This window comes from Eptesicus fuscus, chromosome 10 (genome assembly GCF_027574615.1).
Source record: "Eptesicus fuscus isolate TK198812 chromosome 10, DD_ASM_mEF_20220401, whole genome shotgun sequence".
In the NCBI taxonomy this organism is placed as follows: domain Eukaryota; kingdom Metazoa; phylum Chordata; class Mammalia; order Chiroptera; family Vespertilionidae; genus Eptesicus; species Eptesicus fuscus.
The window spans coordinates 2765460-2791869 of record NC_072482.1 but is presented as its reverse complement, the minus strand read 5'-3'; the positions used below and the strand labels follow the sequence as shown (position 1 = coordinate 2791869).

General features: G+C 47.5%; 1 protein-coding gene across 1 annotated transcript; it reads left to right on the top strand.

Moving 5' to 3' along the window:
- The first annotated feature begins 305 nt into the window (after positions 1 to 305).
- LOC103304919 (DLA class II histocompatibility antigen, DR-1 beta chain) lies at positions 306 to 10223 on the top strand. The gene is made up of 6 exons (XM_054721765.1): positions 306 to 484; positions 5190 to 5459; positions 8155 to 8436; positions 9073 to 9183; positions 9609 to 9632; positions 9906 to 10223. Exons 1-6 carry the CDS (start codon positions 385 to 387, stop codon positions 9917 to 9919), a joined length of 801 nt encoding a protein of 266 aa, XP_054577740.1. The 5' UTR covers positions 306 to 384; the 3' UTR covers positions 9920 to 10223.
- The last annotated feature ends 16187 nt before the right edge of the window (positions 10224 to 26410 follow it).

Below are 26410 nucleotides of genomic sequence, written 5' to 3'. Positions count from 1 at the left end.
CTGCAGTGAGAGAGAGGAATGCTCCCCAAAGGCTCCAACTTTTGTGCTCATTACTGACCAGCACAGAGCTGGCTCAAAATAGGGCCCAATGCAGTGTTTCTGCTAGCACCGGATCAAACCTTTAAAGCACTAAGTTAAAATAGTTTTTTTAATGCAGGAAATTCTAAGTTTCAGAAGGGGACCTTCATATTGAATCTCTGACCAGCAACTGGTGATGCTATTCATCTCTGATGCTGATTGGTTCTCAGTACTGAGATGACCCAATCAAAGAACAAAGAATGAGTTCCCTAGTTGGTATTATTGGGGATGTGGGTGGAGAAGGGTCACAGCCCTCCCTGAGTGAGACTGGCCTGCTCCCTGCCCCTGTCCTCTCTGAGCTCCAGCATGGTGTGTGTACAGTTCCCTGGAGGCTCCTGGATGGCCGCTCTGACGGTGATGCTGATGGCACTGAGCCCTCCCCTGGCTCGGGCCAGGGACACACCAGGTAAGTGTACTTTGGGCCTGAGCTGTTGTGGGTGAGGAAGAAAGGAAATTAGCTTTGTCACCATGTCCAGGCCATGTCAATCAGAAAACGGTGGCATTTTCTTCAGTGGCCACCTACCTTTATCACATGGACCCTGATTCTTTCCACCACAAGAGGGGGCGGGGTGCTCGCCACTACGAGATGTGCCAGGGGCTCCATGTATCTAAGCCGTTGTCTCATCTCCCTTCCAGTAAACCTCCCTAGCCTTGTGTTCCCTTCCATCAGGATCTTGAGAGGATTGAAAAATAATGATCTAGACTAATTCCCACCCAGTGTTCTATTTATTGCATTGAGTTATCCCCAAAGGAAAAGTTTCTCTGACATTTTATGGGAGCCAAAAGGAATTCGAGGGTCTCTCTTTGAGGATCCTGTGTTCTGTCCTCAGCAGAACCTGTGATGTTGGTGCCTCTCCCTACCATGTGAGATGTATTAAAGGGCCTCCCCACCATCTCCTTTCCTTTCTCCCTGAACCCCAAGGTTTATAAGGCCTGTGCCCATGTAATGGAGGTTCTCCAACAGAGGTGGGGTTAGTGCTCTCACTTCCTCCTGTGTAAAATCCCTGGGAGCTAAAGCAGAGATTCTTAGTACTTGGAATGATCCTATAGATGAGGGGCATCTATGGGGTGGTCTTTGACGTCTTAAAGAACTAAGGCATCTTCTGAACACCTGGCCAGGTTAGTGCTCATTATGGATCTATGTTGAACCTTTCCATCCTATCACTTTCTCATACATTGGTCCTTCTCTGGCCTGAGCCCAAAGGTCTGGATTCAACTAGTAGAGATAAATTGATTGAAATTCTGTGTTTTTAAGTTAAAACTAGTCAAATGTTAGCAATTTCATGTGTTCAAATAGAGTGTGTAAGCATCCCAATAATCAAGTCAAGGGAACTCATTGGCCTCCTGGAGCCTTGGCCCCAATGCCACAGGTCTATCCATCCTGCCCTCTGTTTCTCTTAATTAGCCGTGTTTGGTTACCTCTACTTCCAGGTCCTCCCTATTCTTTCCCCAGCTATGTCATCACCATTCCTGAGATCCCAAAGTTCACACAGACCCTCAGCCTGGAACAGATCCATGGACAAGATAAAATGTAGTGATATTTTCCCTCTTTCCTTACCCGTGATGTTTCTACCAACTTGTTGGAGGAAAAACAGGAAGAGTCTCTGAATTTCTTACAGGAAGCAGAGGGGACATAATGTGTCGTCTGAATAAAAGGGTGTAAGAGCTTGTGCCCCTGCTGCTTTTCAGGGTCCCCACAATGATCAAGGCCCAGAACTTGGGTTCATCATTGCAGATATTTACCTGAGTGACTACTACATACCAGGCTCTGTTCTAGACTCAGAAAAGCCTATTTGAATATGATAGAAAGTCCCCTTTTACCATAGAACTTATCTAGTGTTAGGGGAGAAAGACAATAACCTATAATATTTAAGAAAGAAAATATTCAGAGAGCAATAATTGCTCTGAAACACACACACACACACACACACACACACACACACACACACACACACACACACCACGGTTACAGAATAGAATAGATTCACCTGAAGTCACTTCAAGTAGTTAGGGAGCTCACCCTGAGGAAGTGACATGTAGAGATATTTGAGACCTGGATGATGAGAGAAGCCTCCCTGTGAAGATCTAGGGGACAAGTGTCCCAGGGAGAGGAACAGGAAAGGCCACAGTGTGGGCACGTGTTTGCCACGTTTAAGGGGCAGGAAGAAGGCTAGCGTGGCTGCAGCACAGGAGCAAGTTGGGGAGTGACATTGACATAGGAAGAGGCTGGAGAAGACAGGAGACAAATCCTATTGGGCCCTGATGGTGGGTAAGAAGTGTGAATTTTATCTGAAGACACATGTGAGCTGCTGGAGGGTGACAAGGAGAGTCCATGTATGTTTATTAAAAGCAATAACCCAGCTTCCAGTGGAGGTTGGACTGCAGGGTTCACAAGAGGAGCCGGGGCCTTGAGGAGCATGGAGGAGCCCAGGTGACGTGCTTGGGCTTCAGTGAGTGTGTGCGGCAAAGGCAGCGGGAAGGGGAAGTGAGCAGATGGGAGGAGATATTTTCACGAAGTGTTATGACTGAAATGGGGGAGGAGTCACAATCCCTAAGGATTTTATATTCAACTAGTGACCCAGTGCATGAAATTCATGCACATTAAAAGGGAATTAATTAGAGAAAATAATTTAATATTGCTATTTGCCCTTTCTCTACAATAGAAGTGTCAGAGATTAAAGAAAATTAGTAAAATGTATATTAAAACCTTCCTCCTGTCAGAATCTGGGGTTTGCCAGCGTGTGTCTCAGGGTTGGGGGCAGCAGAGGCCAGAACTGCTAGTTCCAATATACAGGAGGAACTTACATCCATTTTGCATTTACAACTTGAAAAGTTCCATATGGGCTCACACTATGCTGTGAGCATGTGAGGAACACAGAGAAGTTTAAGTGCACTCCCAGCCTCAGATTCCATCAGCGGGTGGGCTTGTGTTGCCAAAGGAAATACAGAATGCCCGATTTAAGCTGAATTTCAGAGAAACAGCAATTACTTAACTGAAATCCAAATGTGCTGGGAATCGTGTATTTGTATTTGCTTTATCTGGCGGCCTTTCAGTTGGGCCCATGAGCCTGGCCTGATAGTGCTAACCACACAGGCTACAGTGAACAGCAGCTCACACATGTTTATTTCAACCTTCTCACGTGTCAGGAAGGTGCTAGAGAATTTGTGAAGAGTTAGACAGACCAGTCTGACCGGAGTGCCCTCTCCTCTGCCATCATTTCTACGTGAAGGTCTCCATGTAAAGCTGGGACCTGCTCCTTTTTGTAATCTGTCGATGTGAGGGTGTCCTCTTAGCTGCTCCCCTCCTGAGGGACCTGCCCATAGAAATGAGAGTCCACATAGGCCAAGGCTGGCAACCTGATGCCTCCCGGTATCATTGGGAGCAGGAGGCAGTTAGAAAGCTAATTAGTTGGGACTTTGAATGGGAATCAAATGGCCGTGGCTGTAGCTTCTGCTGTAGACAAGCAGGGGCCAGGGGCCGGGAGATTGAGAAAGAAGATGATGTGGAGGATAAATGACATGACTGGTGATTGGGTAGCAAGGCAAAGAAGCAGGTATCTTGGTTCTGAACAAATTTATTTTGCTAAAAAAATTACTCTGCACTGGAACCAGATTTTTAAAATATATGCATGTCATATAGTGCAAGATTTTCAACAGATATATTGGTAGAAGTTCCTATGTAATTCCCAGCTGGTGCATAATCAACAGTATTTTTTTCACTCCAGATTTTTCAGACGGTTCACCACCCCTTCTCTCCCTCCCCACCCCGGGACATCTGCGATATTTAAAGCCGTGTTTGGCTGTCACACGGGGTGGGGGTGGGGGGGGGCAGGCGGGGAGGTTCTCTGGTGGGGATGCTGTGTGCAGCCCACTGTGTACAGAACACCCACCCCACCCACACAGAACAGTGCTGAGGTGGAGAACACTGCGGGACACCGGCTGTTTCTGAAAATTCCAGACTCACCTTTATACACACGCATCTTCCAATGCAGCTCTGCACAGTTTATTAAGAAAAAACTAGACAGTTACACAAATTCACCACTTTCTTGTTGAATCCATTCAATGGCTTGAAGTTTAAAACCTTCCTTCTTATTTGCCTTATGTGATGTTTGTCAAAACGTCACGAGTCCTGTCACTGCATCTCTGCTGACCGTCCACGTCTCTCCTTATGAGTCACGCATCGCGGGGAGCCTGTTCTCAGGAAGGGCCTCACATTCCTGCAGGGACTCTCCCCACACCCGCGAGGGGGTCAGAGCTTCCATCATCACCTGGCTTCTCCACAGCTGTGCTCTGGGTCTCTGCGCCTCCTGGGTTGGACACGCAGGAAAGAGCTGGCGCCCTATTGGGATTGGGGTGTAACCCCCTGAACTCATCAGTACTCTTCTTTACAGGGAGCAGAAGGCCCAGCTCACTCATCCCCAGGCTCCCAGCACCCTGACTCCTCCAGGCTCTGTCCCCTCCCTCCCACTGTCTGGGCTCAGAGCCGGGTCTCTGGTTCCCAGGAGGCCATGGGTTCCCTCAGGCATTGCAGGTGGCAGTGCCTTCCCCTGAAATGTGCCTCCCTCCCCCCCCCCCCCCCCCACACACACACACAACCTTCAGGCCACATCCTGTCACTCAGGCCACTGGCCCCGCCCTGATGGAACTGGGGTCCTGCTGTCCCTGCTCCAGACCCCCTTTCCTGACATCTCCCTCCTGTGTGAACGCCTGTGGTTGGCTGTGCCCGCACTTTGGTGAATTCTAAGCTCAGGGCGGAGGGCGATGGGGCCTGGCACGAGGTCCCTGCCCAGGTGGTGACAGGAGGAGGGGGTGGGGAACGGGAAAGGCTGTGGGTGATGGGGGGGTGGGGGGGGCGTCTAGGAGGAGGCGGTGATGGCACAAATCCTGGTCCAGCCTGGAGCCCGGAGCCCCGCGGGAAGCCCAGTGGGTCCCCAGGGGCTGAGGTCCCAGGGGTCTCCCTGCCTGCGGCCTCCCTCCAGCCCCAGAGGAGGGGGCCCCTGGTGCTGGCAGTGGGGTTCCGGGGTCCTGTGTCCCCACCGCCTGGGCGCCCCGCACTGGGCGGCGGCGCCATCCTCTCTCACCAGCGTGACGGGTCCTTCCTGTCCCCGCAGCGCATTTCCTGTATCAGCTTAAGGGCGAGTGTCAGTTCTCCAACGGGACGGAGCGGGTGCGGTTCCTGGAGAGACACATCTACAACGGGCAGGAGGACGTGCGCTTCGACAGCGACGTGGGGGAGTACCGCGCGCTGACCGAGCTGGGGCGGCCTGATGCTGAGTACTGGAACAGCCGGAAGGAGGAACTGGAGCAGGAGCGGGCCGAGGTGGACAGGTTCTGCAGACACAACTACGGGTTGTCTGAGGGATTCCTGGTGCATCGGCAAAGTGAGCGCGGGGCGGGGGGGGGGGGGGAGGGGAAGAGTGGTGGCGTGGAGGGAGCGGGGAGCGCACACAGGACTGTGAGGAGCACCCTGAGGGGCCTGAGGGCGGCTGTGGGGCCCCTGAGGTCCTGTCCTGTGTAGGGCGTTTCCGGGGTGCCCAGTCCTGTCCAGTCAGGTGAGGGTTTGGGGAGCAGAGGGGAGGGCGGGGGAGGTGTGAGGGGGAATCGGTCTGCCTTGGCCACTCCCCCCGTCCCCCACCACCCGCCCCCCCACCCCCCCCCCCACACACACCCTGAGCCCTGGAACAGGGGTGCTTGGTGCCCAAGCCTTTCCCTGGGGAGGGTCAGGCTGGGTGAGGGCGGGGCCTCGAGGCCCCTCTGGCCTTTCTGAGCCCCTTCAGGTCTGAGTGTCTTGTTCCCCTTAGTGCACCTGTGTGTACAGAGGGGGTGATGGGAGCCAGGTTCCACATTGTAATTCTGTTCCTTCACACACTGATGTTACATGTATGCAGTGCTGACAGCATTTTAAAAATTACATGTTAACTTTTCAGAATTGTGGCAGTTTACCTTACATTCTATTTTGTTAAATCCTTTTTACATTACTGACAAATACTCAGTTGAAAATTTGTTTTTCATTTTTAATTCATCCTTCTTTGATTTCTAAGGTTCTTGAACATTTTCACGTACGTGTTGGCTAATGGCTGTTCCTGCTCTAGGAATGGCCTATTGTCCGTCATCCCTGGGGTCCGGGCCTTTTCTCAGTGATTTTCCGGGTTCTCTGGGCAGCCAGAGGGACACTTTGCTGACATGGATTCAGCATTTTCTCCAGCTCCTGGTTTCTCGTTTTTTGTTTTTTTTTCCATGTTAGGAATTTAAACATCTTTAATGTAATGAAATGTATTGCAAAGTTGTTAGCAATGATTTAAATATATATAATATATTGATTTCAGAGAGGAAGGAAGAGGGAGAGAGAAATAGAAACATCAATGATGAGAGAGAATCATTGATCGACTGCCTCCTGTACACCCCACACTGGGGATCGAGCTGCAACCGGGCATGTGCCCTGATCGGAATTCGAACCATGACCCCCTGGTTCATAAGGCAACACTCCACCATTGAGCCACACAGGCCAGGCAGCTAACAATGACTTACCATCAATCTTAAATCTACTCTTAGGGTAAAGAAAAAATGTTTTTTCCAAGTTCCTCCTCCTCTTCCTCCTCCTCCTCTCCCCTCATTGTATTTATTGAGTCTGGTCTCAGGCAGGAAGCACACATGTCAATGAGTCCCAGCCCCTGCCCTGAGCTCCAATGTCGGATTGAAAAGAGAGACAATTATAAAACGACAGGAATCCCAATAACAGACCGGCTTCTGTGAGAAGGAGCGGGTGGCTCAGTGAGCATCACTATAAGTGGTATAATGGGGGCTGCCCTGCTCCTCCCTCTCCCTCAGGACTCAGCCCCGGAGCTGGGGAATCCCCCTCTTCCTGCTTCCAGGGAACCATCTCTGTGTTCCAGGTGTGACCGCACTCCCAGGACTTCACACCCTGAGTCCCATCTGCCCCAAGCCGGTCCCCAACTTCTCCCTCTGCTTTCCTTATATTCTCTCTCCATCCTATATAATAAAAGAGTTGACCATCACTCCAACACACAAGATGGACGCCCCATGTGGACACAAGATGGCCACCACAAGATGGCCAGCAGGGGAGAGCAGTTGGGAGAGACCAGGCCTGCAATGGAGGGCAGTTGTGGGTGATCAGGCCAGTAGGGGAGGGCAGTTGGGAGGGACCAGGCCTGCAAGGGAGGGCAGTTGGGGGCAATGAAGCCTGCAGGGGAGGGCAGTTAGGGGTGACCAGGCTGGCAGAGGAAGGAAGTTGGGGGCAAACAGGCCTGCAGGGAAGGGCAGTTGGGGGGACCAGGCCTGCAGGTTAGGGCATTTAGGGGTGACCAGGCCTTCAGGGGAAGGCATTTAGGGGTGACCAGGCCAGCAGGAGAGGGAAGTTAGGGGCAATCAGGCTGGCAGAGGAGTGGTTATGGGGTGATCAGACTGGCAGGCAGAAGCAGTTAGGGGCAATTGGGAAGACAGGAAGGCGAGCAGTTGGGAGCCAGCAGTCCTGGTTTGTGAGAGGGATCCCAGATTGGAGAGGGTGCAGACTGGGCACCTCCTCCCCCACCTCCCATTCACGAATTTCATGCACCGGGCCTCTACTATATAATAAACAGCTGACATAGTGATGGCTCCATTCCGGCCGCTGTTGTACATATTTTAGGCCCATTGGTCCTCATGTGTCCCTAAGCGGTGAGTTAGTATTATCACCCCCTTGTAGGGGAGAAGCTGAGCAGAGAGGATCTCCCAGGATCACCAGGAAGAGGCAGAGCCCGGATGTGACCCAGGCAGCCCTGCTCCAGAATCACAGTCTAACGCACACACTCTGTGCCTTGCACAGATCTGTAAACACTTCCATTCAACAATGAGGAACTGTTTCAAGTGAAAAATCCCCCAGATTTCCTCAGCGTCTCTCCAATCCAGTGGCCCAGGCTGGAGGCGGAGATGCAAGGCCCATGGCACAACCTCCTGCGGGGCCACAGGGCGGTTGGAGGGGGGCCTGCCCGGGCCTGGAGCTGGGGCTGGAGACGAGGCGGAAAGGGGGCACCCAGGGGCTGCCTGTCTGCTCACTTCCCTCCGCCTTCTCCGTCCCAGCTGCGCCCACAGTGACCGTGTTCCCGGCCAAGACCCAGCGCCTGCAGCACCACAACCTCCTGGTCTGCTCCGTGAACGGCTTCTACCCGGGCCCCATCGAGGTCCGCTGGCTGCGGGACGGCCGGGAAGAGCAGGCCGGGGTGGTGTCCACGGGCCTGATCCGGAACGGGGACTGGACCTTCCAGATGCTGGTGATGCTGGAAACAGTGCCCCGGAGCGGGGAGGTCTACACCTGCCACGTGCAGCACCCCAGCAGCTCCAGCCCCGTCACCGTGGAATGGAGTGAGACGCCTTCTGACCTCCCCCCGCACAGGGGCCCCGCTTGTCCCTGAGGATCAGGGTCCCTCTCCCCACACCCCGTTTTCCTTTGCTGGGGTCTCTCCCTCAGCACAGGACACAGGGCAGCCCCTCGATCGCTCCTGTGGACCCCACAGCCCTGGGGGCGCCATTCCTGCCCTGCTGTCAGTCTCCCACCCTCTCCCGTCATGTGCCCCTGGGCCCTGGCCCCGTCCCCTGTGGGCTGGGCGGTGCTTCTGCCTGCGCTGAGCTGCCCACTGTGACCCGGGAGGAGGCGCGTCCTCCACAGCGTGGGGACCTCCTGCCGCGGGAGAGCCCCGTCTGCTCTGTGTCTGCGGCTCTGTCACCCGGGCCACGTACCGAGGGTCCCCGAGCCCCGGGCTCCGCAGCCCTCAGAGGCCGAAGCGGTGGCCTTGGGTCGGGGGTGAGGGCCCCTGAGGCCAGTGCCTGGGCCTCTACCTGCTCAGTGTGACCTCAGTCTGTTTCCGGAAATGCCTATTCTTCTGCTTCCTCTAGGGCCCGCCGCCCCCCCCCCCCCCCCCACCCCGCAGCTCTCCATCCCAGGGTCTCCACTAGAGAAGGTGCTTTGGGCTGAACCCACTGACACAGCCTCTCCTCCAGGGGCCCAGTCCGGATCCGCACAGAGCAAGGTGCTGAGTGGAGCCGGGGGCTTCGTGCTGGGGCTGCTCTTCCTCGGGGCGGGGCTGCTGGTCTCCTTCAGGGCGCGGAAAGGTAAGGAGCCGCTGGCAGCGAGGCCCCGAGACGGTGGGGGACGGGGCTTTGCTGGGTGAGCTCTGGGATGGCAGCGCCTTAGAGGCCTCTCTTTCCCTGTGGGTCTCCCGTGTCCTGGAAACGCAGAATCTCTAGCTCCCGGTTCTTAGGAGGAGACATGAGGAGCCATGGCTGTGGGTTAGAGACGGGTTAACACGCACGGGATTTGGGTGCAGATCCTGGGCACATGGAGGAGCAGGCCCTGCGGTCACTGATGACACTGGATGTGACGGCTTCGGGGCCGCTGCTCTCAGCTTCTGCTCTTCTCTGCTCTGTGTCAGCGGGTGGGGTGCTGCTAGAGAAGCTCAGGTGGCCTGGGCGGGGACCCTGTGTTTGGGTCACACTTACCTTCCTGTCTTTAAGCGGCATCTTCCTTCTCTTCCCAGGACACTCTGGACTCCAGCCCACAGGTAACGCCCTTCAATCCTCTCTTAGGGACACATTGGGTTTCCCTAGAACAGAAGGTGCAGGGGAGGAGCCAGGGGACAGAGAGGGGAGCCTGGGGTGGCTCTGGCCCCGCCCACACGGCAGCGCCTCCTCCTGCTGGGGAGAGGCAGCTCTAAAGCAGCTCTGGCTCCTCTGGCCTCAGAGCCTTTCTTCTCACGTGGGAGCCACAGCAGGAGGCTGGGAGGGCAGCGCCCCTGCTGGCTGGGCCTGGGAACTGCACTGTCCTCTGTCTGCAGGGCTCCTGAGCTGAGGCGGCCACTGTGACACGAGCAGGAAAGACCCTTCTGTCCGGCCCCTTCGCAGCCTGAAGAGGTTTCCTGCTGGGCTCTCACTCCACAGGAGAGCCGCCTCGGGCTCTGGGGGGTCCTGGCTCCTGACCCCCAGCAGCTCCTCCCTGCTGGTTCCTCCCCGCCCTGGACCTGGAGGCCCCAGTGTTGGCCGCAGAGCCTTAGCTCCATCCTCCCCGTCCCTTTGTGTTCAACCCTCACGGTCTGCTGTGCGCCTTAGCTCACCTCTGCCCACATTTCTTAATAAAATGTTCCTCAATTAAATACGGAGTGAAATCATCTGCTCACAGGCTTCAAGGACAGGAAGTAGAAAGAAATGAGAAAGAGAGGATCTCATGACAACACAACAATAGTTCTCACTTATTTTCCTGAATCTGGTCATGTGGGCATCTGGAAGGTTTCCTTGTTCCTGTCCAGCTTTTCATGAGTTTTCCATCCTGTAATCGGCCTGGTTCCTGAGCCAGGAGACAGCCTGCAATGAACTGAACACGGTGGTCTCCTACGTCGGTGTTTCTCAAAGACAAGCACACAGGTTCCTTTCCCCAGGGGACACAGAGGGGACAGCAAGTATAAGAAACCCAGGTCACTTGTAAGAATGCCATGCCTTTACAGTTTCTTTAAAAAAATACTTTTATTGATTTCAGAGAGGAAGGGAAAGGGAGAGAGAGACAGGAGAGAATCATTGATCAGCTGCCTCTTACATGACCCCTACTGGGGATCGAGCCCACAAACCCTGGGCATGTGTCCAAACAGGGAATTGAACCCTGACCTCCTGGTCCATAGGTCAATGCCAACCACTGAGCAACACTAGCTGAGCCACAGTTTCTATAATCCTATTCTTTTCTCTAATTTTTTAAAAGAAGGTACTAAATCCAGTACCTCTTAAAGCCCCCTTTTACGGTGTTAGTTTATTGATGGCTTCTATATCTCAGTCTATCTGTGTCTCAGATAAAACACGTGCTGTGCTGACTCTGCCTTGAGGTGCACCTTCCCCATGAGTCGGTCCCGAGGCCATCAGGACAGAGCTGCAATTCTAGTGGGAAAGGTGGGCATCTGAGGCCTCCAGCTTGTGTGGCAAACTCACTGTCTGTCACAGGAAACCCTGTGTGGCCTTCTCTGAGCATCAACCAGGGCCGCTGCTGGGCACCCAGGGGAGCGTGTCGATCCTGCTGTGCCACCAGCATGCAAGCCTCTGCGCTGGAGGGAACATGGGAGACCTCCTGTGGGGTGGCCTCCCAATGTGTGTGAGCAAGGAGCAGCAGAGTTTGCATAGTACATATGTATGTTTTAAATTAAATAGAGGAGAATAGGAATATAGAGCCATACTTATCCTTTCTCTTTATATTTATAAACTAGAGGCCTGTTGCAGGAAGATTCCTGCAAGAATAGGCCTTACTTCCCCTGGCTGCTGGCACCTCCTTCGCTCCAGCTGGAGCCGCCTTTCCACCTTTGCTCTGGCCTGGAGTTGCCTTTCTGACTTTGCTCAGGCCCTCAGGCCCCAAGCCGCCTTTCTACTTTCCCATGCTGCCCAGAAGCCCCAGAGCTGCTGGGGCGGTGCGGAACACCTGCGTCCTGCCCCGCCTCTGCTGCTAGGTGTGTATGCAAATTACCTGCCATCTTTGTTTGGTTAATTTGCATACTCACTCCTGATTGGCTGATGGGCATCATGAAGATGCGGTCAATTTAAATGTTTCTCTTTTATTAGTGTAGATAGAAACAATAGAGAATTTTAAAAAGTGATTGCCTGTGGGGCAAATGAGGGCTGATGGGGACAGGGATAAAAGCTAGACTTTTGTTAACATATTTAATAATTTTATCTTGAGAAACTTTAAAATATATATAACTAGAGGCTCGATGCATGAAATTCATGCAAGAGTAGGTCTTCCTTCCTCCAGCTGCCGGTACCTTCTTCCCTCTGGCACCTGGGACCCAGGCTTCCCTCTGGCTACCGGCAGGGACCTGGGCTCCCCTCGCATCCCCGGCGTTTTCTGGAAGGTTGCCTGGAAGGATGTCTGGTCTAATTAGCATATTATGCTTTTATTATTATAGATAGAAAATTTAAATCAAAAGTTTTCAAAAATTACATAAAAACGGTAAGCAAACTAACAATTGAAATAAACTTGACAAAAATATACAATTAAAAATCAAAACTTTTTGATCCTTGCCTAAAACATTGTGAAACTATAGCTGTAAACCAGTAGATAGTTCTACATTCCATCTACTTTAATAATATAAAGGAGTTGGACAGGATTCAGGGAAAGGCACCTGATGTGGCTAGAAGAAGATAGGTTCTGCTCTTGTGTTTCACCTGAATAGTCAGTTTCAACGTGAATCTAAAACCTAAAGAGTAAGTAACTGACTGAGATGTATATTCAATTTCTCTACTGTCAGAGATAGTTATTTCATTTTCAAGCAAATTTAAAGATTATGCCTATTTTAATTACATTGAGTAATTAATAAGCTGATAGTAACATCTTTAATATGTGCAGTTGAGATAAATTCTATTTAAATCCAGGGTTCAACTTTACTCTCGCTTTGATCTCAGATGCAGTGAGTTGTCTGATTTTATTTTAGACCTGGGGTGTGAAATTATAAGGTGGAATGGAAGTATATTTTGATGAAGATGCTTTCTTCTGCTAGTAGAAAACCCAGCCTCATTTGTTTATTTTTCTTACACGTGTTACTATACATGGAAGACAGAGCCTGGGTGGGACATCTGCAGAGTTGGTCAGTTCATGAGGTCAGGGCATCACCAGTGAACCTGGACTTGGCATCTCACCCTCTATTGCACCTCAGCTCCCCCGAGAGGGCAGGATGCCTGAGGCAGCTTTAGGCCTTGTACTCTCTCACAACTACTTCCAAAGGCAGGAAAACAGAGCGGTTTCTCTTATGAGCTTTTATAAGGAGCAACTAAACTTTCCCAGAGTCTCCCCTCCCCTGCACCTACTTCCCACACATGAGGAGGACCCTGAGATTACAGCCATAGGCTCACTCTTTGTGGGCATGGGAAGAAAAGGAGCAAAACCATATATTTTTAGAAAGAAATAAATAGTAGGGAGGAATGGTTTTAGGGTATAGAAACTATAGCTTCTGCACTATCAGATTGCTTGCAGTTTTAATTATTTCCTCAGGAATGATGATAGATTCTTAATGGGCAGCATAAATTCAAGGTTATAAGTGTGTGTTTTTTAAAATTGAGTACTAAATCTCAGCCATATACCTAATTATGAAAAACAAACATACAAACAAGCAAGATGATTAATTTGTTTTTAGAACTTATTGGCTGATACTTAATTTAATGAGATAAAATATATTTTCCACGGAAAATTTTGAAAAAAGACACATAAATAATGACTAGGTTTGAAAGATGCTAAAACCTGCTATACATTTATGTTTGGTAAGAACTTTTTGCATTGATTAATTATTAGTTAAATACACCAGTAAAACAGAGGCCTGAATTAGATCCCCGAGGTTTAGTTTAAGGTAGAGAGGTTCAAGTTTTTGGTAAGATGAATTCCAAACTCAGTCCTTTCAACAAAAGGGGTCCCTGATGAATAAAAATCAAAACATAAAAAGAAAGTAAAATATTAATAAAATAAGGGCAATTGTTCCATTACTATCATCATCATTGTTATAATTATGTTTGAGGGTAAAAACTGATGGGAGTGTATAATATTATAACTACTTCAGAAAATACTTGGACAATTTCTTAAGAAGTTAAACACACATTTACCATAAAACCCAGCAACTCCTTTTCTTGAAATTTATCCAAGAAAAATGAAAGCATATATACTCACAAATATATGTGTGCAAATGTTCATAGCAGCCTTAGTCCTAATAGTCCTAAATTGGAAAGAATCCAAATATCCATTAGTTAGTGAATGGATGAAAAAATGTACTATCTTACCTAATAATAGACAAACATGTAATTGACCGTACCTTCGCTACGCCCATAGACAATCAGAGTGACTATGCAAATTAACCCAAAAAAGATAGTGGTTAATTTGCATACATAGGTGCCCAGCGCCTGTGTCCCAAAAATATCCTGGCACCCAGGTCACTGTGAGGTAAGGCCTGGGCAGGAGCGGACCCCCTACAATCAATCGCAGGGAGCTGGGAGTCTGCTTTCGGCCTGGGCAGGAGTGGACCCCCTGCAATGGATTGCAGGGAGCGAACCCCCTGCGATCGATCACAGGGATCTGGGGGTCCGCTCCAGCCCAAGAGGCTTTCGGTCTGGGCAGGCCTGGGCAGGGGCGAAGCTGGCGGTCAGAGGGAGCTGGAGGGCCCCTGCCCAGGCCTAAAGCTTCGGCCTGAGGCTTTAGGCCTTGGCAGGGCCCAGCCCGTGATTGGTGTGAACTATAGAGGAAACACCTTTTCTGACTGCACATTGGCTAAGCTTCCTGTATGCCACTGGTAATATTCTTAGTAACATGGGTAATAAGAATCCAAAAAGGTGATCTAGGGTTTTTCCACCACACTTCTGGAGAGAAAAACGAAGGTCCGCTGCTGGAGGGCTAAGAAATGTCATATCCTGCCCTAGCCAGTTTGACTCAGTGGATAGTGCCTTGGCCTGCCGACAGCAGGTTCGATTCTGATCAAGGGCATGTACCTAGGTTGCAAGCTCCTCCCTGGCTGGGCCCCAGATCAGGGCTCATGTAGGAGGCAACCAATCAAAGTATTCCTCTCACTTTGATGTTTCTCTCTGTCTTTCCCTTTCTCTTCCACATTCTCTAAAAGTCAATGGAAACATATCCTCAGGTGAGGATAAAAAATAAAAAAAAGAAAGAAAGAAATGCATATCCTATAAAAGACACATCTTGAAAATGCCTAAAGAAAGTTGTCATTTTTTTCTTGATGAAGGGACTGGAGTCCGTGTTGATGAAAACACCTTGGTGACTGTGGTGACTGGCAGTGGCTGCAGCAGCGGGGTGATGGGGCTGGTGCCTTCCCCTGATCAGGCCGGTTGCCTCCCACAAATGGAGGCCAGACTTCGGCTTAGGCCTACTACCCATGGGGCGCGGGCCTAAGCCATCAGTAGGACATCCCCTGAGGGCTTCCAGTATGTGAGAGGGGGCAGGTTGGGCTGAGGGACCCCCCACCCCCGGTGCATGAATTTCGTGCACCGGGCCCCTAGTCCTACATAATAAAAGGGTAATATGCAAATCGAATGAACGGCAATGACCAGTCTCTATGACACACTGAGCAGGCAGGCAGGCAAATGGTTAGGGGCGATCAGGAAGGCAGGCAGGCAGGCAGGCCAGCAGTTAGGAGCCAGGGGTCCCAGATTATGAGAGGGATGTCTGACTGCCGGTTTAGGCCTAATCCCAGGGCCTAAACCGGCAGTCAGACATCCCCCGAGGGGTCCTGGATTGCAAGAGTGCGCAGGCTGGGCTGAAGGACCCCCACCATCACCACCCTGGGCATGAATTTCATGCACTGGGCCTCTAGTATCCATATAATGAAATACCACTTAGCAGTAAAAAGGAATAACTAAAAAAGATAAAGAGAAAATAATGACACTTGCTACAAAATTGGTGAACTTTGAAAACATTATAATGAGACAGGCCAGTAAGCCAGGACAAGCGGAATAGGGGAAACTGAGACAAATAGCTGAACAAACTGGCAGAGCATTTTACAGCAGATGCAGAAGGTCACCTCCCTAGAGATAACATCTGGGCCTCAGTTGTATTTCAGCTCCAGATCCAGAAAAGCAGCAAAACCAGGTGGGTGACACCAGGACCAACTGCAATGCCTAAGAACCCCCTGTCCTGACACTGACCAATCAGTGGAGACCACAATCATGAAGGGCACACCTAGAAGAAACCCTCCCCTGAGACCTCCCCTAAGAACCTGCCTGCAAGAGAGATAAAGCCTTAAGATCAAGGACCTGCCCACTTGCTCCTTCCCAGCAGCGTGTCTGAGCCTCCCCTTCCCCATCTTCCCCCATAGGCACACACGTCCTAAACTCTAAGGGACCCTATGAGGCTTGCAGCCAGAGCAGCAATGGGCAGCGGCAGTCTGTCCCAGACAAATACCCTGAACCTATCCTCACGACACCCTTTTTTCAGACTTCTTTTTCTTTTTTCAGTTTTTTATTGATTTCAGAGAGAGGAAGGGAGATGGAGAGAGGGATAGAAACATCAATGAAGAGAGAGAATCAGTGATCAAAAGTGTTCTGCTTGCCCCCTACTGGAGATCGAGCCTGTAACCTGGGCATGTGCTCTGACCAGAATCGAACCATGGCTTCCTGATTGACGGGTTAATGCTCAACCACTGAGCCATACCAGCTGGGCTCTCTGACTGCTTAGTGAGCCAAAGCAGACCAGCCTGGGCTCATTTCCCCAGCCCTTTCTTGTTTCACTTCCCCCAGCTTTCATAAACAGCCTCTAAAATTCACCCGGACTTCTGTTGTGAAATTTTTCCTATATGTCAAGAACCCACACACTACCGGCTGGCCCTAGGCAGACCCGTTCAGGGACAGGTCCCCTTTCCAGTAACAGCACTAAGTGAAAGAAGCCAGACACAAAAGACGACATGTCATATGATTCCATTTACATGAAATGTCTGCACAAAGCAAATCTGTAGACTCAGAAAGCAGATCATTGGGAGCCTAGGGCTTGGGATGGGGCGGGATTAGCTGTAAACAGGGAAGTTTTGGGGATGAGGGATATGTTCTAAAACTGACTGTGGTGATAGTTGCACACATCTATAAATTTACTAAAACCATTGAATTTTACACATATAAAGAGTACCGGGTTTTGTTTCTTTGGCTTACCATCCTTGAAATGTTTAAGGTTTGACCAAAATTTCTTGAATCATGTTGAAGCTCTGAAAAATTATTTTTGAAATATAAGATTGTTTTTGCTTTTTTAAATTATTTTTTATATTCACTTATTTTTTAAGCAAAAAAAGGGGAGTTCATTTATTTATTTTTATTTTTTTAATGCTTTATTGTTGAAAGTATTATATATGTCCCCTTTCTTCCCCATTGTCCTCTCCCAGCCGGCCCCCACCTCCCCAGCCCAGGCCTTCACCCCTTATTGCCTGTGTCCATTGGTTATGCTTATATGCATACAAGTTCTTTGGTTGATCTTTTACACACACACACACACACACACACCGCCCACCCTCCCCTGCCTTCCCTCTGAGGTTTGACGGTCTGTCTGATGCTTCTGTGACTCTGGATATATTTTTGTTCATCAGTTTATGTTGTCAATGCAATCCCCATTAAAATACCAATAGCATTATTTCACAGACCTAGAATAAACTCTCCAAAAATTTATATGGAATAAAAAAAGACCCCAAATAGCCACAAATTTGAAAGAATCACAATACCAGATATCAAGCTATATTACAAAGCCACTATTCTCAAAACTGTCTGGTACTGTCACAAGAACAGACATAGAGACCAATGGAACAGAACAGACAACCCAGAAATCAACCCAAGCCATTATACTCAATTAACATTTGACAAAGGAGGCAAGAGCATACAATGGAGTCAAGACAGTGTCTTCAATAAGTGGTGTTGGGAAAATTGGACAGGTACATGCAAAAAATGAAACTTGACCACCAACTTACACCATACACAAGAAAATACTCAAAATGGATAAAAGACTTAAACATAAGACAAGAAACCAAAAATATTAGAAGAATTCATAGGCAACAAAATATCAGACATATCTCGTGGCAATATCTTTACTGATACATCTCCTAGGACAATGGAAACTAAGGAGAAAATAAACAAATGGGACTACATCAAAATAAAAAGCTTCTGCACAGCAAAAGAAACCATCAACAAAGCAACAAGAAAGCCCACTGCGTGGGAGAACATATTTGCCAATGTTATCTCCCATAAGGGTTTAATCTCCAACATTTACTGGGAACTCATACAACTTAACAAAAGGAAGATAAGCAATCCAATCAAAAAATGGGCAAAGGACTTAAATAGACACTTCTCCAAAGTGGGCATGCAGATGGCCAAAAGGCATATGAAAGAATGCTCAAAGTCACTAATCATCCGAGAGTTGCAAATCAAAACCACTGCCAGGAACCAATTCCAGCATGTCATAAATACAAGAGTTTCATCAAAAGGTTGATGTAGCTTGGGAGACTCAACAAGGGCTGAGTCACATAATGTGATTACCTATTGGAATGGCTAATAGACATCTCCCCCAAACCTGTATAGGATTATTGCTTGCTGCCAGACATCTCAGGGCATCTCAATCTACATGTTATAGCCTCCTGTTGGCCAAACACTTGAACAGCTGTAGACTATTCCCCAATCTGACAATGCTTCTGTAAACCCTACCCTTTGAAGTATATTATCTCCACCTTGCCTTGGGACAAATCGTGTTAGTAAAAAGCAAGGGTCCTGAGTCAAGAGGAAGTCTTTAGCTCCTTTAGCTGAAGCTCCTCTGACCCCCAATGCCTTTCAAAACTGTCTTTTGTCTTTGGACTCCTTATTGAATCTACACATCAGCTCCTTTCTCCAGATTGCTGAAAACCCTTCCTAATGCTGGGACAAGAACCCCAGCAAACTATAATGCAGTATCATTGTTACAGGGAACGGCATGTGATAAGAATAGAACCACAGTTGTCTGATGAGTATTCATCTTACTAATGATAGATGAGAAGTTTTCTTACAGACCCTGGAAACTGGAGGATGAAACGGGCCTGTAAAAGATGAGACACTCAGAGCCCAACACCTCTGAACCCAGCTGGGCCCATGACTCAAAGAAAAGAAAAACATTTTGAGAACAGCCCCAGGACACGTTTTGATTTGTTTGCTGCACCTGAACCCTGACCTTGAGCCCTTCCAGGAGTTTTCCTCAGGAATGCTGACCACTCTCCGGTCCCAGGAATGGGCTGAGCTGTTTGGAAGATTAACCACCTTGTTATCAGACTTTGAGCTTCTGAAAGCTGGACTGCAGACTCTACCCTCCCCTGTCCATGTTAGATTTGTAGCTTGCAGCTGCACATACCAATTTTCTCCCTTGTGTGTGTAAACAATCAGCCAACTGGCAAGGGGGGTCAGAGCAGATCTTTGTGGGTGACCAACCACTCTCCCATACTGCTGGCATTAGTGGAATAAATGCTCATATACGATTCAACCCTGTCTCTGCTTAATTTGGCTCAAGTAGTGACAGATGGCCTTGGACCTTTTGGTTGTCTGGTTACATCACCTCACACCTGTCAGAATGGCTATCATCAGCAAATCAACAAACGACAAGTGCTGGCGAGGATGTGGAGAAAAGGGAACCCTCGTGCACTGCTGGTGAGAATGCAGACTGATGCAGCCACTGTGGAAAACAGTATGGATTTTCCTCAAAAAATTAAAAATGGAACTCCCATTTGACCCAGTAATCCCACTTCTAGGAATATATCCCAAGAAACCAGAAACACCCATCAGAAAGGATATATGCACCCCTATGTTCATAGCAGCACAATTTACAATAGCTAGGATTTGGAAACTGACTAAGTGCCCATCAGCAGATGAGTGAATTAGAAAACTGTGGTACATCTACACAGTGGAATACTATGCTGCAGTAAAAAAAAAAAACAACTCTTACCATTTGCAACAATTTTTTAAAATATATATTATTGATTTTTTTACAGAGAGGAAGAGAGAGGGATAGAGAATTAGAAACGTTGATGAGAGAGAAACATCGATCAGCTGCCTCCTGCACACCCCCCACTGGGGATGTGCCCGCAACCAAGGTACATGCCCTTGACCGGAATTGAACCTGGGACCCTTGAGTCTGCAGGCCGACGCTCTATACACTGAGCCAAACCAGTTAGGGCTGCAACAATTTTGGTGGACTTGGAGAGCATTATGCTAAGTGAAATAAGCCAGTCGGAGAAAGATAAATATCACATGATCTCACTTATTTGTGAAATATAATGAACAAGAGGGAGTTTTTGGTGGCAGGTTGAGAATGAAGAGGAATCTCTGGGCTGTATGTGTGGGTTTCCCTGAGAGGGTCGAAGCTGGGACCCCAGGCTGGGCTCCCCAGTCCAGAGCACCAGAGCCAAGAACAGCAGCCTATATAACACCTGCTGTGAAAGGCTGTGGTATGCTTGCTTCTGCTGGGGAGACTGGAGCCAGTTGGAGTTTAAGCCACAGGTTTTTTTGTTTTGGTTCTGTTTTTTTAGTTCACAGTACAGAATTTTGTTTTCATCTACTCACCCTAGGCTTTGGTAGAGGAAGGGTGATGCAGACTGGAGTAGCCTGTGGAGATGATGGGGTAGGAAGCATTGGACATGAGACCTACCATTGTATCCCCCCCTCAAAACAAAATCTCTGAACTGCCATTTTTCTTGAAAGGCACAGACCCCTCCCTGAAGCCACAGCTCAGGAAAAGGCAAATAGTCTGCCCTAGGTGATACACAGGCCACACCCTCAGGAAGCCTGCTTGCCACCCCCTGCATTTCCACCCCTCAGAGGATACAACACCAAAGACTAAGGCTACTGGTTAGAGTAGGATCAGGGAGTGCCAGTGACTGGCTTGGGGGTGGGGCCAGCAGCCCCACTATCCCAGGAACCTGACTGGGACAGCTCTCCTCACTGGAGAGCTGATAGAAACTCCTGGTCTCCAGCAGATTCCACTGCACTGCACTCAGGTTCTCTGCCCAGCTGAGACAGGGAATATTCTGGGGCTCTCTCAGAGGAGTAGCGCTGGGATGGGGAAACACACCCACCACTTTGCAGAAATCTGAACGCCACCTACCCTCATGGAGACCCAGAGGCCTTACACTCCTGATTCTGCCTAAAGCCCTTTCAGAAACAGCCTTTCCAGACTGAGACTGGCAGCTGGATGGCGAGTGCAAGTGAGGCTGGTGGAAGCAGACCCTGGGGAAGTTTGCTGACCAGGCCCTGGGCCCCAAGCTGTTAACAAACTGGCCCTTTCCACGTGCAGCCAAGTCCTATAGAGACAGACAGAGACACTGTGGGTCACTTGGAGCTTTAAGCCGGTTGCTGAGAGCCAAATGTGGTCAGCTTCTGACAGGGCCGAACACCAAAGTACCTTCCGGGAGGCACAGAAACGGCAGACAAAACAGTCAGCCTCAGGCAACATAAGAGCCCATCCAAAGGGAGCTCCCAGCAGGCACTTAACCTCTGCTGAGATGAACTCCACTTCACTTTTTGTTGTTTTTTTAAAAAATTATCTCCTTTATTTTCCTTGTTTATTGCTTTGTTATTATTCTCTCTTTTATCTTTCATACTTTTAATTTTCCTTTTTCCTTTTCTTACTCTGTTTTTTTCTCTTCTTTCTCCTGTTTTCTCTTATTTTTTTCCTTTGCTTATTATTTGTCTTTCTTCTTGCTTTTCTTTTTCCCTTTTCATAATTTTTTCTTCCTCTTTTCTTTTGTACCATTTCCTTCCCCCATTCTTTATTCTTATTTTCTTTTTTTTCTCTTCTGCCCTTTCATATTCCTTTTCTTTCCCTTTTTTTCCTCCTCGTATTTTTTCTTTATCATTCTTGTTCTCTTTTCTCTTTCCTAATTCTATTTTCTTTTGTGGTTGCTTTTGTAGTTGTTGTAGTAAAGGTATTTTTGTCTGTTTTTGTTGTTTCTTGTTTTATTCTGTCAGGACCTGTACAACAGCTCACATAACATACTCTGAGGTGAGCCTCATAGTCAGCCAGCCTGAGAGAAGACATGAACAGGACAACAATCAAGACCACATTATAACAGGAGACTCAAAATATTCCACACAAGGGACATTTCCAGAGCATCTAGCTCAGGAGATCAAAGAGACAACACTTCTGGATCCCCTAGAACACTTACTACATAAGGCCACCCCACAAAGTCTGGGAGACATAGAAGTCTGATCTAATACACAGAAACAAATACAAAGGGTCAGAAAAAATTTGGAGACAAATAAACAACTCACAAATGAAAGAAAAGGAGGAATCTTCAGAAAAAGAGATAAATGAAATGGAGCTAAGCGATTTATCAGATATAGAGTTCAAAGTAATGGTTATAAGGATACTCAAGAAACTTAGTGGCAATTATAAGGAACTTGTAAAGACACTACAAAGAAAAAAAAATTATAGGATCAGATTGAGCAATACATTAAAAAGATCATACACCATGACCAAGTGGGATTTATTCCAGGGATGCAAGGATGGTTCAATATTTGCAAATCAATAAACATGATACACCATATAAATAAAATGAAGAATAAATACCATATGATCATATCAATACGTCAAAAAAGCACTTGACAAAATCCAGCAACCATTTATGATAAAAACTCTCAGCAAAGTGGGAATAGAGGTATCATACCTCAACTTAATAAAGGCTATCCATGACAAACTTGTAGCCAACATCATACTCAATGGTCAAAAATGAAAAACCCTCCCCTTAAGATCAAAGACAGAGTTGTCCACTGTCACTTCTCTTATTTAACATAATACTGGAAGTCCTAGCCACAGTGATGATATAAGAAGAAGAAATGAAAGGCATCCAAATTGGAAAGGAGGAAGTAAAACTCTCGTTATTTGCTGATGACATGATATTGTACATAGAAAACCCTAAAGACTCCAACAAAGAACTCTTAGGTTTATTAAATGAATTTGGCAATGCAGCAGGATACAAAATTAATACCCAGAAATTGATGGCATTTTTATAATGAATTTTCAGAAAGGAAAACTAAACAAACAATCCCATTTATCATTGCAACAAAAAAAAATTTATGTAGGAACAAACTTAACCAAGGAGATAAAAGACTTGTACTTGGAAAACTATAGGATGTTGAACAAAGAGATAGAGGAAGATATAAACAAGTGGAAGAATATACTGTGTTCATAGATTAGTAGAATTAATATCATTAAAATGCCCATACTACCAAAATCAATCTACAGATTTAATTCAATCTCTATAAAATACCAATGGCATATTTCACAGATCTAGAAAAAACACTCCAAAAATTTATACAGAACCAAAAATAGACTCCAAATAGCCTCAGCAATCTTGAGAAAGAAGAACAAATTTGGAAGGATCACAGTAGCAAACTCTACTACAGAGCCATTGTAATCACAACAGCCTGGTACTGGCACACACAAAAAAAGGCATATAGATCAATGGAACAGAACAGAGACCTCAGAGATTAACCGATGCCAATAAGGTCAATTAATATTTAACTACAGACCGATTCATTTGCCTGTCACCATAACCATTATTGCTTGTCTCATTTTCGGTTCTTATAAGTGTATTTCTAATAGCACATGATCTCACTCATCTAGGGGAAATAATGAACAACATAGACTGATGAACAAGAACAGACCCAGAAACAAGGAGGCATGGATCAGACTGTCGGGCCTCGGGGGGAGGGTAGGGACGGGTGGGGATAAAGGGAGAGATCAACCAAAGGACTTGTGGGCAGACATATGAGCCCAACCAGCGGTTAAGGACAACAGGGGGATGGGAGCATGTGTGGGGAAGGGGGTGGGATGGAAATGGGGGGATGAGGACAAATATGTGATACCTTAATCAATAAAGAAATAAAAAAAAACGAGGTAAGAAAATAAAATGGAGTCAAGCCAGTCTCTTTAATAAATGGTTTTTGGAAAATTGGACAGATACCTGGACAAAAATGAAACTAGACCACCATCTTACACCATACACAAGACTAAACTAAAAATGGATAAAAGACCTAAATGTAAGATATGAAACCATAAAACTTTTAGCTGAAAACATAGTAAGATCTCACGTAGCAGTATTTTCATTGATATGTTGCCTAGGACAAGGGAAATAAAGGAAAAAAAATAAACAAATGGGACTTAATCAAACTAAAAATCTTCTGCACAGCAAAAGAAACCACCAACAAAATGAAAAGGAAACCCATTACATGGGAGAACATAGTCACCAATAGTACTTCCGGTAAGGGGTTAATTTACAAAATATACAAAGAACTCATACAACTCTACAATTCAATCCAACAATCCAGAAAGATAAACAACCCAATTAAAAAATGGGCAAAGGACCCCAATAAAGACTTCTGCAATGAGGACTACAGATGACCCAGAGACATATGAGAAAATGCTCAATGTCACTAATTATTGTAGATTTGCAAATTCAAACTACAATGAGGTATCACCTCACACCTGCCAGAATGGCTACCATCAATAAATGAAGAACCAACAAGTGCTGATAAGGATGTAGAGAAAAGGGAACCCTAGGATACTACTGGTGGGAATGCATACTGGTGAAGCCTCTGTGAAAAACAGTATGGAGTTTTCTCGTAAAATTGAAACTGAAACTTCCATTTGTCCCATAGACCCCACTTTTTGGAATATAGTCTAAGAATCCTGAAACACCAGTCAGACAATCCTGAAACACCACTCAGAAGGAACATATGCACCCCTATGTTCATAGCAGCACAATTTACAATAGCCAAGATTTAGAAACACTCCACATGCCCATCAGTAGATGAGTGGACAAAAATTGTGGTACATCTACACAATGGAATACTATGGCTCAGTGGATAGAGTGTAGACCTGGTACTGAAGGGTCCTGGGTTTGATTTCCGGCAAGGGCACGTACTTTAGTTGCAGGCTCATGTGTGTGAGGCAACCAATCAATGTGTCTCTCTAACATCGATATTTTTCTCTCTGTCTCTTCCACTCCCTTCTACTCTCTCTTAAAATCAATGGAAGAATATCCTCCAGTGAGGATTAACAAAAGAAAAGAGAAAGAAAAAAGAAGAATTTCTTACCCTTTGAAACACGGAGGGACCTGGAGAGTATTATGCTAAGTGAAATAAGCAGTCAGAGAAAGACAAGTATCACACGATCTCACTCATATGTGGAATCTAATGAGCAAAATAAACTGATGAACAAAATAGATCCAGAGACATAGAAGCAGGAACAATCTGATGAATCTCAGAGTGAAAGGGGGGGGGGGGGAGGTGGTGGTTAGGGGTTGGAAGAGATTAACCAGAGAACTTGTATGCATATATGCATAACCCATAACAGAGACAAGAGTGTGGTGAAGGCCTGGGGGGTTTGGGGTGGAGAGTGTTAGAGAGTGGGAATTTTTGAGCACTACTGAGGCCGTGGACTATACCCCAGATAGAGATGTCAGTGCTGACACTAGGCCAGGCCTTGAGATAGGGTCTCATGGCCCCTTCCCAGCACGTAGGCCTTCTTTCACAGAACACTGTCAGCTTTCTGGAGAACAGGATGACCCTGTGAATAACATGGTCGTCATTGGCATGATCCTGACATTGCTTGGGAAAAACTGTTTTGTCTTGGGTTACTTGTTCTGCAAAAACCGGATGTGGTTAATGTGCTTAAAAGCGGTCCTACACAAAGGGTCGCTGCTGCTCTCTGGTCTCCCTGTGTGGAGAATGGCAGAGCAGTCCCCCGGCTAGTCGCTAGGCCCAGCCAGCCGGCTAATAAAGGCTCCCTAAATTTTAATTTGGTCTGGGCTCCAGTGGTCATTCACTCGCATCCACTCCACAACATTTGGAGATGCCCCAGCGAGATAACCAGCCTTTGCCTGGTCCTGTGACCAGAGCCCACCGGGGTCCCTGGACTCTCCAACCCAGGGGGAGATCTCTGAGAGATGTGCCTCAGCCCCGGGACTGGTAGAGTTCGGAAACCCCGTCTGCTAAATTTCCTGATTGACTCTGATAGGAGCCACCTGGATCTGGTTCTTACCAGTAAGAAACTTATTTCTGGTTCTGTTCTGTGGGCGCCCATCTGGGGTCTCTGGAAGGCTGGACACAGCGCTACTTCCGAGACCAGATCCCGGTGCACGACGGTGCCCGGTGATCCTGTTTGGTTGTCATTGTCTTTGTTATTCTGTGTTATTGTGGTCTTACTTGTCTCTATCAATAGAATGGGTCAGTCTGCTTCATGTTCTTCTGTCTGTACTCCCCTGCAACGTTTTTTGAAAAATTTTCAGGAATTCAAGTGGCGAGCAGATGATTACGGAGCTTCCGTTAATACTTTTGATTTACAGAAATTTTGTGAGCGGGAATGGCCAACTTTCCCATATCCCAGTGAGTGGAAGGGGGAGCTTGATCACCTCCCCTAGGTCAAAAACTCAGACTGCCTGGTGTATAAATGTAAGTGTGAGAGTATTTGTTATCTCTTTCTGTTGTTTAATTTGTTTAAAGATAGGGCGGACCTGCTATAACGGAATACAAAAGTCTTTAGCAGCTACTGAGAGACCTTTTTCTCAGTCTTTTGTTCTCCATCAGAGAGGGAATCAGCTCACTTAGCTAATAAAAATTTCTGTCTATGTTTGTATAAGTAAGGGTTTCAGTTTGCTCTGATTTGTGAATTTGCTGTATTAAATTGAAATTTTGGAATTCTAGGGTTAATTTGTGAAGGTTGCCAATCCAGAGAAGCAAGAGGGAACTTGTTGGGTTAAAACTGCTCCAGAGCAGGTGTAGAAAGGGTAGAGGCGGTAGAATTCACTCTCAGCCTACTGAGATAGAGAAG

What these genes read in the sequence shown, in the direction of transcription:
- LOC103304919 (XM_054721765.1), top strand. Translation starts at nt 385, where the DNA reads ATGGTGTGTGTACAGTTCCCTGGAGGCTCCTGGATGGCCGCTCTGACG. An exon ending in TCGGGCCAGGGACACACCAG is followed by an intron (nt 485 to 5,189) that starts GTAAGTGTACTT and finishes CTGTCCCCGCAG; the next exon opens with CGCATTTCCTGTATCAGCTT. An exon ending in ATTCCTGGTGCATCGGCAAA is followed by an intron (nt 5,460 to 8,154) that starts GTGAGCGCGGGG and finishes TCTCCGTCCCAG; the next exon opens with CTGCGCCCACAGTGACCGTG.